The 15,062-nt window shown below is 36.9% G+C and overlaps 1 protein-coding gene across 2 annotated transcripts in view; it reads right to left on the bottom strand.

Annotated features, from left to right (window-relative positions):
- The window catches only part of MET (MET proto-oncogene, receptor tyrosine kinase), a 114,129-nt gene that overhangs the window by 14,366 nt on the left and 84,701 nt on the right, over positions 1-15,062 (bottom strand). For both annotated transcript variants that reach the window (XM_030308280.1, XM_030308281.1), the window contains exons 12-17: positions 12,607-12,753; positions 10,641-10,797; positions 10,298-10,438; positions 6,983-7,213; positions 4,973-5,053; positions 3,194-3,375 (exon numbers count right to left, since the gene is read on the bottom strand). In XM_030308280.1, the coding sequence (XP_030164140.1) occupies positions 3,194-3,375; positions 4,973-5,053; positions 6,983-7,213; positions 10,298-10,438; positions 10,641-10,797; positions 12,607-12,753 (939 nt within the window). The remainder of the gene's footprint in view (positions 1-3,193; positions 3,376-4,972; positions 5,054-6,982; positions 7,214-10,297; positions 10,439-10,640; positions 10,798-12,606; positions 12,754-15,062) is intronic.

Here is a 15,062-nt window from a genome sequence, read left to right as displayed (position 1 = left end):
ACTTCTCCAAAGAAGACATCCAGATGGCCAACCAACAAGTGAAGAAATGCTCAACATCACTCATCATCAGGGAAATACAAATCAAAACTACAATGAAATACCTCCTTACACCTGTCAAAATGGCTAAAATTAATAACATAGGAAACAACAGATGTTGGTGAGGATGCACAGAAAGGGGAACCCTCTTACACTTGGCAGGAATGCAAAATAGTGCAGCCACTCTGGCAAATGGTATGGAGGTTCCTCAAAGAGCTAAAAATAGAACTATTTTACTACCCAGCAATTGTACTACTAGGTTATTTGCCCAAAGGATACAAAAATACTGATTTGAAGGGGCAAATGCATCCTGATGTTTATAGCATCATTATCAAAAATAACCAAATTATGGAAAGAGCCCAAGTGTCCAATACTGATGAATGAATAAAGAAGACGTGGTATATATGTACAATAAAATATAACTCAGCTATTAAAGAGAATGAAATCTTGCCATTTGCAACAACGTAGGTGGAGCTAGAGTATGTTAAGTTAAACAAGTCAGTTAGAAAAAGACAAATGCCATCTGATTTCAATCACGAGTGGAATTTAAGAAACAAAACAGATGAACATGGAGAGAAAAAAACGGGAGGCAAACTGAAGAGACTCAACTAGAGAACAAACTGAGAGTTGCTGGAGGGGAAGTGGGAGGGAGGATGGGTTCAACGGGTGATGGGCATTAAGGAGGGTACTTGTTGCAATGAGCATTGGGTGTTGTATGTAACTGAAGAATCACTAAATCCTACACCTGAAACGAATATTATACTATATGTTAACTAGAATTTGAATAAAAGGTTGAAACATAAAAAAATAAAGCAATACATGGTTAGTATCAGCAGTTCAGAGAGAAATAAATCACCCAAAGCCACTCAGATGGTAAGTGGTACGGTTAGGATTTTAACCTAATCTGTTAGGCTCCAAAGCCCACACTGTAGTGATATCAATCACATTAGAAGCCCTCCTACTGGTATGAAAGTAACAACCTGCAACTATAATGGCTTGGATCCACACAGAAAACAGGAAATCTCATTCTCCAGAAATTTCATCCACAAAATTGGGTGGACAGAGGAATTCCTTTAGTAACTAACTATAAAAACTATATCTGAGGGGCACCTGGGTGGCTCAGTCAGTTAAGTGTCCAGATCTTGGTTTTGGCTTAGGTCACGATCTCACAGTTTGTGAGTTTGAGCCCCGCATCAGGCTCTGCGCTGACAATCCCTTCTTGGGATTCTCCTTCTCTCTGCCTCCTGCCCTCAAAATAAATAAACTTAAAAAAACCACAAAAAACATATCTGAAATCGCACAGATAACATTGTGGCTGGTAGCCCTGCTGGTACTTGGCCTTCAGGAACAGGGTATCTCTTCTTCAGCAGCCACTGTGGGGGTTGTGGGCTCAAGAGGCAGCTACTAGGGGCCCTGCAAGGAGGGCTGCAGCCCCCGCCCAGTTTCTTGTGTTTTAGGCTTCTTTTTAGAATGTATCTGTTAGTGGTTGTAATATAGTATCCCGGGACCATAAAAACAGGCCCTGGTACTGGATAATAGGAAATCTCTACCATGCTTGAATGCTGGGGGAATACTATTCTAGAGAAGACAGCATGTCCAGTCAGATGAACTCACCAGGACAGTGACAAGTTAAATTAGAAAAGTGGGATCTGTCGGGGCAGCTTTCACTTTGTAAGGTAAATTCACCTTATCTGCAAAAATTCACAGCTAGGGAGTATTTCATTCTTTTGGTTGAACACAAAATATTTCTTTCCTATCCTAGAGCTTATTTCTTTTGAGAACCTGACCCCATGCGTCTTGTTTTTGATCAAGAGTAAAGTTACTCCATTTATTCCCAGAGGCCTGGATGCCGGAGCCAAGAAGAAGCCTGAGATCACCTGTGCCTTCAGTTCCGAGGACTCCTTCCACTTCCCTCCTGCCTGACCACTTACTTGCTCACCCTTTAGGCATAAATGTCACTAAGAAAACTCTCACTTGCAAGAACCTAAGAACCTCTTTTGTAATCCTGAGCTCATTCATCCAGCAAATATGACTGAAGGCCTATGTGCTGAACACACTTTAGGAGCTAAGTCTAAAGCAATAAACAAAATACACAGAAATCCCTACTGTCATGAGCTTGCATTCTAATGGTGTGTGTGTGCACATCCATATATACATGTATTATATAGCTATTATGTATTTGCTTATTGTTCAGTATAGCACTGTTCAATAGAAATACAATGCAAACCATACATACAATCATGTTCTAATAGTCACATTAAAAAAGTAGAAAGAAACAGGTAAAATTGGTTTTCATAATATATTTCTCAACTCAAGAAATATCATTTCAATGTGTAATCGATATAAACAATTATGAGATATTTTACCTTTCTGTTTTTATACTAAATATTCAAAACCTGGGATTTACAGCACACTTACACTAACAGTACATCTCAATTCAGACTAGCCACATTTTACATATGGCTCATGGCCACAGTAGCACACTGCTTAGGCCTACTGTATCAGATGATGGTAAGTATGATGGAGAAAAATAAAGCAGCGGATAGGAGACAACAGACAGGAGGCATGGGGGTGAGGTGGGTCAATTACTTAGGCCAGGAAAGCCTCATTTTGAAGATGACATTAGGGCAAAAAGCTGAAGCTGATGAGAAGTGACATATGTGGCTATCTTGGGGAAAGTGTTCCAGGCAGATGGAACAGCAAATACAAAGGTCCTGAATTAGGACAGTGGGTGAAGGTTGAAGAATACTAAGGGATTCATTTGTAATTAGTTCTTCTGTGTTTTTCCTTCTAGAGTTAAAATCCCATGTGGGCTGAGGCTCATTCTGCCTCTATGTCTCTTGTGCTTTCTGTTTTTGGCAATTAGTAGGCACTCAAAAATGATTAATTGTGCCTATCAGAGGGATGGTAGATCAAGGCAGCTTGCAGGACAGGTAAGAATCATTGCCCCTGGGAAATCCTTCTAGGTACCATTATCTTCCCACCAGGATAGGGGATCTTGAGGTACAAGTGAATTAGCCTCTATATAGCTGAATGGCGTAAACATTTTACATGTGCTTCTTTGAAAGCTTTTAAAAATTTTCAAAACAGCAACATTTTGAAAAACTCGTTGGCTTATAGCTAGTTTACCAGTTAATAACCTTGGTAATATACTTACATGAGTCTCATTTCTGATGAAATTTCGAAGATCTCCATGTTTCATATATGGTAGGACCACCAGTGGAGACCCCTCACTTCGAAGGCAGATTCCCAAGAGTGAGAGAACATTTGGATGACTAAAATCTTTCATGATGATTCCCTCAGTCAGAAACTGGGAAACTTCACCTATGTCAGTGATTCCTGAGAAATCCAGCAGTGGAGACATTAACTTCATTATGGACCAATAAATACTCGGTTGAGTTCAGATAGGGAGAGTTATGGAATGTAAAACCACAGGGCTGAATCCTGTCCTGACACCTCATCCTCAGACTGTTTTTTAATAATACGTTTGAATAAATGATGTCACCCTGCAGTGGGCCGTCAAGTCACCCCCAAACTCTAGCAATCAGTTTGTCTCATACAGAAAAAGGAAAGGGAAGCAGACCAATCTATTTCTGTAGTGACTGTCTAGGGCTGAGGTTGGCAAACTACTCTAAAGGGCCAGATAGTAAATATTTTTTCGCTTTGTGGGCCATATGGTCTCTGCTACAAATACTCAACTCTGCCATTGTAGTGCAAAAACAGCCGCAGACAATTATATATAAAAACAGTCATGGGGCCAGAGTTTTCTGATCCCTGGACTAGGAGGGTTTGAAGACCAATCGTTGTCATATGGTTTCTAAGTAGACTTTTTCTGGTGTAACAGTTTCTATTCATTTCCAGAGAGAGATCCTGAGGGTCCGACACTACTTGGCACTGATGAAAGGTTAATGACCTTTGATTTATTAATCTGACTAGTATCTGTGTCAGTGATGATATTCTTTTACAATGTAATGCATTCTGAGATGAGTCCATGTGGATAGAATAGAGATTAATGAACACCAGAGACAGAGAAGGATTTCTTGCTGTTAGGAATGTTCTGAGTACAATGAGCAGTGTGCTGTCTTGTGAGGCAGATATTATTGACAATCATACTTAATCCATTACAGTTTGTAGTTAGGTTTCATATAAACTGTCCCTTTAATTTAGAAATTTAGAAATATAGGTCAAAAAGGCAAGCACACTGACTTGACATGTGAAACCTCTCGGCAAAGGTGAAGCCAGGAAAACTCTTAGTATGAGGGGTACATTGGGTTGTACAAGAGAGTAATTTATGCCTTCCTTGCGTCTCCAGGTCATCAATAATCTTAATGTCTAGAAGCTTCTTTGTCTCTTGAACAGAGTATACATTCCACTTAAAAACATTTTCTCAATAACATCTAATTTTTTTTTTTAAATTCTAGCATTTAAAAGGGGGTAAGTATCACTTGTTTAGGAAGTTCATTTTTGTAGAATACCTCATGCAGATAAATGAGATATTGCCACACTTACAATTTTCTGCCAGCATATTTTTCTACTGTTGGTCTTATTTCATTTTTAAATCTTTTTAATGAAAGTTGTGGTTAAAAAATAATTATAATAATTCCTCTGGGTAAAATGAGTCATTATTACCGTATGTGCCAACATGCTTCCAATAGTTTCCATAAAACAAATATTATAAGGCAAACATAGCTACATGACACTCAGTTAATCCAAGAACCTCACTGCTCCTATACTCTTATGTATGAGGGCTCTGAGAAATAATTTCTGAGGAAATATTTCAAAAAGAATTTAGACCAAACAAATTTTCAGGATTAGATCCCTAATTCCGGCAGGGGCTGATTTTTCCACAAGAGAAGGTCGAAATCAACATTTTGTTATGAACTATTTAATAGTTAGCAAACCATGGAGGTGACTCCGCTGTTAAAGTATCACTTACTATTCAAGGATTTCACAGCACAGTGAATCTTCTTGTCATCACTGTCCAATAAAGTCCCATGGTACACACACCCAAAATGTCCTACATGAAAGAGGGAATTTGGTTAGTGTTGTATTACTTGTAACTATGCAGCATCACTTGTGAAGCCCTTTGTGATCTTCATTTCCTTCTTTTTTCCACATGGCAAAAAAGTGCATTGTTTCTTACACTTTTAATTAATAGTACCACTACATGTGTCTGTTAAAACATGTAGATATAATGTACTTCACTCTAAGATACAAGCTATATGATTATTTAATACATGGTAAAAAAAAAAAAGCTAGGTTCTATAACTCTTATTAAAAGCTAATAAAGCAAAATATTCAACTACAGTGGAACCACTGAACAGAGGAGTAACATCTACCTCATAAAAGAAATTTATTGTTTTTAAGGATCAAATACTATCTTTTAAATATGAAAAGAAAGTTTTATCACATGAAGAAATGCAACAAAATCAGTTCCCTATATTCCAGTAAGCTAAACTGAAATAAAAATGTTATCATTAGGAATAAGATGAGCATTATAGAATAAAGATTTCCCCCATTAGTCACTGGTTAATACGTAATCCAGGTTGGCAGAAACTGAAAGGCAACTGCCCAAATGAAGCAAATTCACTCTGAGTCATTTCATCTAGTTCTCTCTGGGTTTAGCCACATCACTTTCCAATGGTAGCCTTTCATCCAGTGGCAGTAATTTTCCCCAGAGGTGCCAAACGTCTGATAGCTGTGGAAGGCCCTAATTAATTAATTCATCCACCCAGCCAAGATTCCCTGAGTTCCTAGTGTGTGAGTGTCAGGCATTAGCTTACCCTCTCGTAAAGTGAAGATGAATAAAATAAAACCTATGCTCTTGAGGGCTCAAATTCTACTGGGAAAATGTATAAATAAATAATAGTTAATATTTATAGAATCATTAATGGTTACTACTTCCTAAGAGAAATAATTGCTAGTTTAGCACCTTTACTAATAAAAATTAAAAATTCTAATTTTATAATGAATAGAAATAGAACGTAATTGGTGAGACCGCATACTCTAAAACTGGTGCAACTTCTGGAATTTATAGGCCAGTAATAGAACTAAATATTACTCTGATGTAAAACAGGGTTGCTGATAGTGAAGCTACTGTTAGGAAGAGGGAGCACTCTAAGGACTAAAACCTGGAATGTGTGTCAGAGGAAGGTATGGATGAGGTCACAGGAAAATGGGAAACTCTTGTGTTCATGTAAGGCAAACTGTCCCATCAGCTTCCTCTGCATAATGCTGACAGATGCCTGCTACCTCTTGTCGCACGTATAGAATAAAAGGCCATTTAGTATCAACGGCATAGGTTTTTTAGAAAAAAAAGAGAAAAGCGCAGTTCATTTCCTGGCTTCTGGTTGGTTTCTTTTCCTGCTAAATAATTCCTCAAACACTATGTATGCAAACTGTTATTGCTGCTTTGGCTGGCTTATTACAAATATTCATCATCTTTGTATAAAGAAATTGGAGTGCACTGTAGAGATGATATATGCTGCTTCAGATCAGGGTAATGCTATAAATTCAATCTTTTGATTCTGTCCAGCAGTGTACAAACTGCTATAAGCCAAGACTTCATAGAGCTAGTCACTGTTATCTGGGCAAAGAAAGACTGGAGGAAGATATGAGTAAAAATATTGAAACTTAATGATTTTTATAAAGAAGTAAACAACACCTTCCAAGAAACTATACTGGCCATGATGATAATGGTAAGGAAAGGGTGTGATTTATTTTTCATATGTTTACAAGATTATCAAATTGCCTCCCTGCACAGAGGCAAATCCCCTTGGATATGATTTGTAGGGCTGTATTTCTGCAGAACAGAAATCAAGTGTACTTGTTATCACTGCTCTTTCAGTTGCTTTCACCATTGTCTAAGCTTTTAATCTGCAAAGGGAGAAGATAAAATGCTTACTGGAAAACTGTATTTAACAAAAAGCTGAGTGGAAATACTTACCTCTTCCTATGACTTCATTGAAATGCACAATCAGGCTACTTGGCCCAATCACTACGTGCTGGACTGCCTGGACCAGCTCTGGATTTAGAGCACTGAGGTCAATGTGGACAGTATTTTGCAGTAATGGACTGGATATATCAGAGTCCCCACTATTAAGCATGGGGGACAGGTCTGTCAGAGGATACTGTACTTGTCTGCACGATCCATTCTGAGATGAGTTAGGAAACTGGTCTGCAAGACAAAGCAAAATTACTAGAAAACCATAGCAAAACCTCACTTAGTGGAGACTACAACAAGGGCAGCAAATTCAATCAATAATGAATTCTGAATTTTATAATTTAAGGAATGGTAGTTTAGTTGTTGAATGAGGCTAGAAAGAGCCTTGACAAAGGAACTGATTTAATAAAAATGATAAGGTGGGAAAAGATACTGGCTTATATATACAAGACTTATAAAACAATGTTTATAAATTTTCGTTTAAATAAACTAGACATTAACTTTGAAACCTTGTTTACCCTCTTCATTTCCTCTTTTTATATATAGCAAAAAGCCATGCTTGAGGTTAATTTTTTTATTTGCTATATATATATATATATATTTTTTAATGTTTATTCTTGACAGAGAGATAGAGCATGAGCGGGCAAGGGGCAGAGAGAGAGAGGGAGACACAGAATCTGAAGCAGGCTCCAGGCTCTGAGTTGTCAGCACAGAGCCTGAAGCGGGGCTCGAACTCAAGAACCGCGAGATCATGACCTGAACCGAAGTTGGACACTTAACCAACACAACCATCCAGGTTTATTAATGGCATTAATTAGTATTGCTAAACCTATATGGATTCCTGGCCAAGGGAAAATATAGTATGGTGACATTTTATATATACATATACATATGATTAGAAATACATAATACTCAAATTTTTGGAATTGAAGTCTTTTCACATTAGTGGCAAATTCTCTCCTATGTGGTGATGGCAGCAGATTTAATGTGATTGCTGTTCACAGAAGGCTAGAAACGGGTTAGTATGCCATCCCCACTGCTTAGTTGAGGGCACTTGGAAAGGAATCAGCATTCCTTCTTTGTTGATCTTTACAACCAAAGCTCTGTAAGAGTCTCAGTCAAGGTCCCCCACTGTAAGGTGAAGCTTTTTTTAAATAAGAGCTGTGTACTAACAGCTCACTGAGAATCGTGTAGGGCTGAGAATATAATTTCTTAATGAGAAACAGGGCAGAGAAGCCACCAGTTACTTTGCCCTTTCCACTGGGAATTCAAACCTGTCAAGGAGAGGGCATCATATCTACAACTGATGTGAAGATAAACTAGGCAGGGCACTGAAATATATTAGCATATAACATGGGGAGATGGGAGACGGCTTGGGAGGGTCCCTGTTGGCACTAAAATATAATATAGCTTGTCTGCAAATGACCAGGAAAATTAGAACTTGAGAGAGGGGCATAAAAAGAAAGTTGATGGTACTCTAACTATTCCTAACCCTGTTTAAGCATTTGTAGTATTTTCCATAATGCAGTTAGGTTAATTATCAATTTGGCTAAAACAGTAAATCTCCATAGTGGTTCTACAAAAGCTTTGGGGGCCACCTATAGCTATAGTGACTGGCTGGAAATAAGACAGATGCAGCCTTAAAGAAAGGATGCAGAACATCAGGTGAGTACCTGGAATGTTGGATGGGTGAGGGAAGAAGGGAGCCTACTTGGGTGCCTGGTTTCTTTAATCCTAGAGTCGGCTTCTCCAAAACTTCCCCAAGGGGTAATGCAAACAAGCCTCTCTGAGCTCAGTTCCTTCACCTTCACTTCTCAAACCTTTGCATCTGGAGATCAGAGTTCTAAATTCTCAAGGGTGCAGAGACTGAGGGAAATCCTTGGTAAGATACAGGAAAAAAGTCCTCTGGTATAGAAAACCTCTGGTTTTTGAGCAATAGAAATTGTTCAAAAACCAATTTAAACCATCAATGTGTGATTCTGCTGTAATGCCACCGAGAATTCTAGGTCTGCATGAAAAGACTGATGAGGAGGCTGTCTCCACTAGATATATATAGAAAAGCTGTGTAGCTGCCTATTCATTAGGTGCTGGCTGTGCATTTCCTCATTCTTCTTTCTGGATGAACTTCTTTTGTCTATTTTACTTTTTCACATCTTGAAGGTTCAGGTTCAATTTTAGAAAGAGGATGAAAGACAAGCCTTTTGGTAATGATGAAAAAGGTTGAAGGAAGATTAAACACTTTTTTTTAATTACTTGTGAATTTTAATGATCTCAGATTAGAGCTATTAAGTATGAATATAAAATACTAATAGATATAAATTTCAAAGATATAAACTGGGTTTTATTTGTTCATGTTGTTAAGGGCATGGATTTTCAAAGGCAAATGGAGTCATGTAGGCAAAGAATATTTGTATGTATCTCTACAGAATTAATATAAGCTTCAAAAAATAAGAGGCAATGAGTGTTAAAAAAGTTAAAATGTTAAGTGTCTCAGTGCTCTTGTACTTGTTTTGATGAGCAATTTCTAGTTTTCCAGTATCCTCAATCATCTGTGACTCATTTTATTTGTCCAATGGTAAATATTCAACCAGGGAAGTGCTGTACTTGACTCACGTCCTGTAACTTCTAAAGATAATGAGGCAGATACAATACAGACATTTTGCTTTTACCAGGAGATTTTAAATAAGACAATGTGAAATTCTCTGGTTAACCTTACCATTATTAGGTCTAGTGTTTTGCAAAGCAGATGGTGCTAACCACTCCTTTTTAAATAGCATAATTGCAGGTTTTTATTGGATAAGACTCAGAATATACCCAAGTCCTGGAATGCTGGTGGGTAAAAGGCTGTGTACTAATAGCTCACTGAGAATCCTTTAAAGGAATCTTTAAAGGAATATGAGAGGTATAATTTAAATGTTTGAGGATTAAGAGGTAAAAAAAAAATGCATCGGTGCCCACTTACATAAACAAAAGTTTGTATCTTAACTCTTCCTGGGTTGTTAAAGAAAGCTTCACAATTTCTTCTCATTGAACTCTGATAAAGAACTTACCTTTGCTCAAATGATTTTAAAATTAACCTTTTTGTGAGAAGAAAGTTTAAAGACTCAAACTCTAATGTAATATATAAGTGAGTCCATTTAAAAATAAGAGTCATATAATTCTATGTCAAATTAAATTTAATTCTCTGGCCAAAGAAGATGTAAATGCTTCTTTTTTTTTAAATAAAAATATAAAGGGAAAAGCAAAAATAAACAACAATGCCACAACCCACTGAGGTATACGTATAGGTGTTTCTTAGAATGATAAACTGAAATATACCTTCTGGAAAAGTAGCTCGGTAGTCTACAGATTCATTTGAAACCATTTCTGTAGTTGGGCTTACACTTCGGGCACTTACAAGCCTATCCAAATGAGGAGTGTGTACTCTTGCATCATAGCGAACTAATTCACTGCCCAGATCTTAAAACAGAGAGAGAGAAAGAGCTTGTTAAAGATTTGGCTATCATGGGTCCCAGTAGACCTTGACCCAGTGACCAGAACTCATGGGTTTTGTGGATTGCACATAAGACAACACACATGAATCTACGGCAATTTTAAACTGTAATGACTGTATACTTCAGGTAACCTCTTAAAGAAAATAGGAATAACAACAAAAATGCACCTTTAATTTGCTTTCTCTTTTTCAGCCACAGGAAAACCCCAAGTAATAGTAAGAGTATTATTGATATTGAGATAACACCAACAATCAATCCTGTGAAATTCTGATCTGGTTGAACTATTACTTTTCCAAGGATGGTTGAAGAAACTGCTTGCTTCCACTAAAAATGACAAATACAGAAAAGTCAGAATTTAGTAATGATAAATACAAAATATACTACACAGGTTGACTCACAGTCTCCTTGGACCCAAAGCACCACCTGGTTATTAGTGTTCTACAAGTGGCATAATTACCTTCAGAGCAATAAGATATTCCTCAATTCTGTTTTAGATAATAATTCTGTTCAAATAATTAGGGGCTACTGATTCCTAAAGTACTTATATGATGCTTAGCTGTTTACACTTATAACTAGATATTAGGGATAAAAAAATAAATAAAAAAAGAGTTTGATCTTGAGGAACTGAATTCCAGAAAGGGAAACAAATACATAGGTAAGTGATAATATAATGTGAAATATACCCTGGAAATATGAATAAACAGTAAGAAACAGAGACAACAGGACACTGATTCTGTCCTGATGGGTTGGGTAGAGGGCAGAGAAGACTCTCCTTAAGACATAATAATCATATGGAATAATAAAGTTGTATAAATTTTTATTTCAGTTTTGATACCCTGAAGAAACCTTTGAGGATCCTTCTGGCTCTAACATGGTATGATTTTTAGGATTTATGGTCCTTTTTAATTTCAAACTCCGATATCATGATTTAGCTTTAAGTTTTCTAATTTTTTTGTACTTTCCCATTTTATAACCTTCTGACCATTTCATAACTTTTTAGAAGACTTCAGGAACGCTTTAAAAATCATTCATTCTTGGATAAACAAAATGTGATATATTTATACAATGGAATATTCAGCCTTAAAGAGTAACGACGTTCTGACACATACTACAACATGGATGAATTGTGAAAACATGCTAAATAAAATAAACCAGCCACAAAAGACCAAATACTGTATGATTCCACTTATAAATGAAATATCTAGAATAGACAAATTCATAAAGACAGAAAATAGATTAGAGGTTACCAGGGGCTGGGGAAGAGGAGGGAGTGTGATGGTACCGTTTAATGGTTCTAGGGTTTCTGTTTGGGGTGACGGAAAAGTTTTGGAATTAGACAGTGGTGATGGTTGCACAATGTTGTGAATGTAATTAATGCCACTGAGTTGTACACTAAACAATAGTTAAAATGATACATGCATGTGGCCACAATTTTAAAAATTAATGTAATACACCCCAAACCACTGAACTGTACACTTTAAATGTGTGAGCTGCATGGTGCAACATGAAAGAAGTTAGTTTATTTCCTATTTTACTTTGTCCATGCATTTGAGATCACTGTGGAGAACAGCTAGATGTTGGCTCTTGCTTCCTGGTGCTAAGAAGTGGGGGTAGGGCACTCTTGGATGTGCTCTTATTCTTCCTGAGAGTTACAATAAATTTTGGCAAAAGTGGGGCATGATGGAGAGGGACTATGGCTAGGCAGGACTTTTTTTTTTTTAAATAAAGTTTATTTATTTTTGAGACAGAGACAGAACATGAACGGGGGAGGGTCAGAGAGAGGGAGGCACAGAATCTGAAGTAGGCTCCAGGCTCAGCTGTCAGCACAGAGCCCGATGTGGGGCTCGAACTCACAGATCGTGAGATTATGATCTGAGCCGAAGTTAGATGCTTAACTGACTGGGCCACCCAGGCGCCCCTAGACAGAACTTTTGAGATCCACCCACTGAAGGCTTGGAAGGAAACAGTGCAACAAAAACTCACTAATTCTAAAATAACAACTAAGAATCAAGGCTGAGCTGATGAGCTAAAGCCAACACACAAATGAGCTTTAATGATTTCTTTTAAGCATGCAAGTGACATAATTATACTGGCATTTTTATTTACATCATGAGAGGAATGCAGGAATCCCACCTCTATATTTAGCTCGTTGTTCAATTTCAGCAGGTCATTGGGGACCTTGCATAAAACAGCTTCAGAATCTGAGTATATAGTCTCACAGCTCTTATTTCCAACTTTTAACACTTCACCTTTAACTGCTTCAGGGTCAATATCATTTCCCTGAAAGAGAAAAAAGGAGGTGGTTAACACTTCACAGTTTGGTAGGAATGCTAACAATTGTGCAAGAACATAAATATACTGCAAACACAGGCCATGTTGTTTGCCAAGGCACATAATTTTATGATATTCCTTTTCATGGGAATTGGATAGTTGCAAGAAAGCATGACCATTTTGGGGCACTAATTAGGATTCAAAGCATTATAGTCTTTTTGTTTTGTTTTTTAAGATTTTATTTTTAAGTAATCTCTACACCCAATGTGGGCCTCAAACTTACAACCCCGAGATCAAGAGTCACATGCCCTAGGAACTGAGCCCCTACAGCTTTCCCATCAAATTGGATTTTAGAGCAAAGGAGAGATTCTTATTTCACACCTTTCCAACCAAATTTACCTTATTAAAGTCTAGTGGGTATCAATGGTTGGCATAAAGGAGGTAATTTAGAGATTCAGTTGTGCTAACACTGCCTCATGGAGTGACACTGAACCTTGGGCTTCACTTTTAGAATCACATTGAGAGCTTTACAAAATAACTGATGCCTGGGTCCCATCTCCAGAGATTCTGATTTAATTGATCTATGTTAATATATTCCTTTTGTGTTTGAGTTGGGTGGTTTCTTTTCATCCTTTCTTCACAGCTGAATCTTATACATAAATAAATTCATTTTTACAGAATGTCCCGTGAGATGCTGTATGAGCCTCATTATGATTTGAGAGCATGATTACATTATTCTTACCAATTATAGTTACATGGGGATTTAAAAAAAATATGAAACTTGACATATTTAGTTAACTGAAAGCATTTAAAAAATACCAACATTTTGTTGAAGAAACCAATTGTTAGCCTTGGAAAAGAAGTGAAAACATAGGTACAACTTCTCATATCAAGACTTAATAAGTGCAGTTATTTATTAAAAAGTGAAAAAGGAGATATATCAAAACATGGACAAACAGCAGCCAGTAATAACTACAATGCTGCTACTTTGTTTTATGTGATCTTTAATACTTGGCAAACTGCTTTTATGTACATTGTCTTACATGGATCTCAATAGATTGGTAGGTCAGAAATCATTCTGGGAAAAGAAGATGGAAGGAAATACTTTTTTCTAACATAAATCTGGATTCTAAGATAAAATGGGATAGAGACAAACCGTATGCTTCTATTTTCTAGATATTTCTAGAGGCAGTGTGTGTATGCCATTGAACCAGGTCAGCCACACAGGGCAATTCAACATAAAAGCACATAAATCTAACAGGTCACTTTGGGGCTTCAAATGACAACTTGTTGGTTAGGTCTGAGGAGGGGTAAGGCACTCACTCACATATTGGAGGGAATTCAGGGAATGACAAAGAAAAGAGATTAAAGAGCTGAAGGGCTTGATTTATGAGGGAATGACTAAAATGTGTCTTGCTTGCTTAGATAATAATGAAGGCTGGGGGAAGGGATGAACACACTACATTTGAACTCCAAATGCTCCTTTTAGGCACAGGCTCTCCTTGGATGTTGCATAAAGGTTTCTCTAAAACAAAAACAGACCATTCAGCTAAACACTGAACCCCTTTCCATTTGTGCCTAGTAAGGAACATACAATAAATAGTGACATACAAGTAATTATTATCAGCTTTGTATGTGCAATTGTTTTAAAAGTCTATAATCCAAGAAAAGTGATACTGGCAGTCCACTACTATATGCAGATGGGCCCAAGTCAGAAAAAAAAAAAGTATAGGGTACTTTTTGTCATTTAAAATAAACATAGCTTTATGGAGTTATGGGAAAAATGCATATGTTTAGAATTTTTATTATTTGCTTTTTATTATTTAATATTAACTATTATGAAATAGAAGAACATATTTATAAATTTGGCCCAGGTCTTCAGTCATTAAAATGGTAATATATTCTTTTAAATAAAGCAGCACAGGAAAAAACTTTCTGGTTTTTAATTCCCTATACATATAGAACAATTTAGAATTATAATTATCTCATTTTATCTTGTAAAGACAGCCCCACTGAGGTAGGTGTTATTGTCATTCTAGCTTTACATATTGAGATCTAAGGTTCAAGAAGGGACTAGGTTATGAAGCAAATCAATTCCATTTGATACAAATTCTACCTATCATCTGCTGTGTGTTAGACACATGTCCAGTTACTGAGAATATAAAGATAAACAAGAAGTTTTTCTTTTCACTGTAATGTTAAAATAAATACATTTCTAAAGTGAAAAGTAATTACTCCTAATGTGTTATATTAGGATGTTCCTTATTCCTTTCCTCTTCAACTCTGGCCAGGTGTGACACAGTGTTTCCATCTAGGAT

This window comes from Lynx canadensis, chromosome A2 (genome assembly GCF_007474595.2).
Source record: "Lynx canadensis isolate LIC74 chromosome A2, mLynCan4.pri.v2, whole genome shotgun sequence".
Taxonomy (NCBI): Eukaryota; Metazoa; Chordata; class Mammalia; order Carnivora; family Felidae; genus Lynx; species Lynx canadensis.
This window is presented reverse-complemented; position numbering and strand designations above follow the sequence as displayed.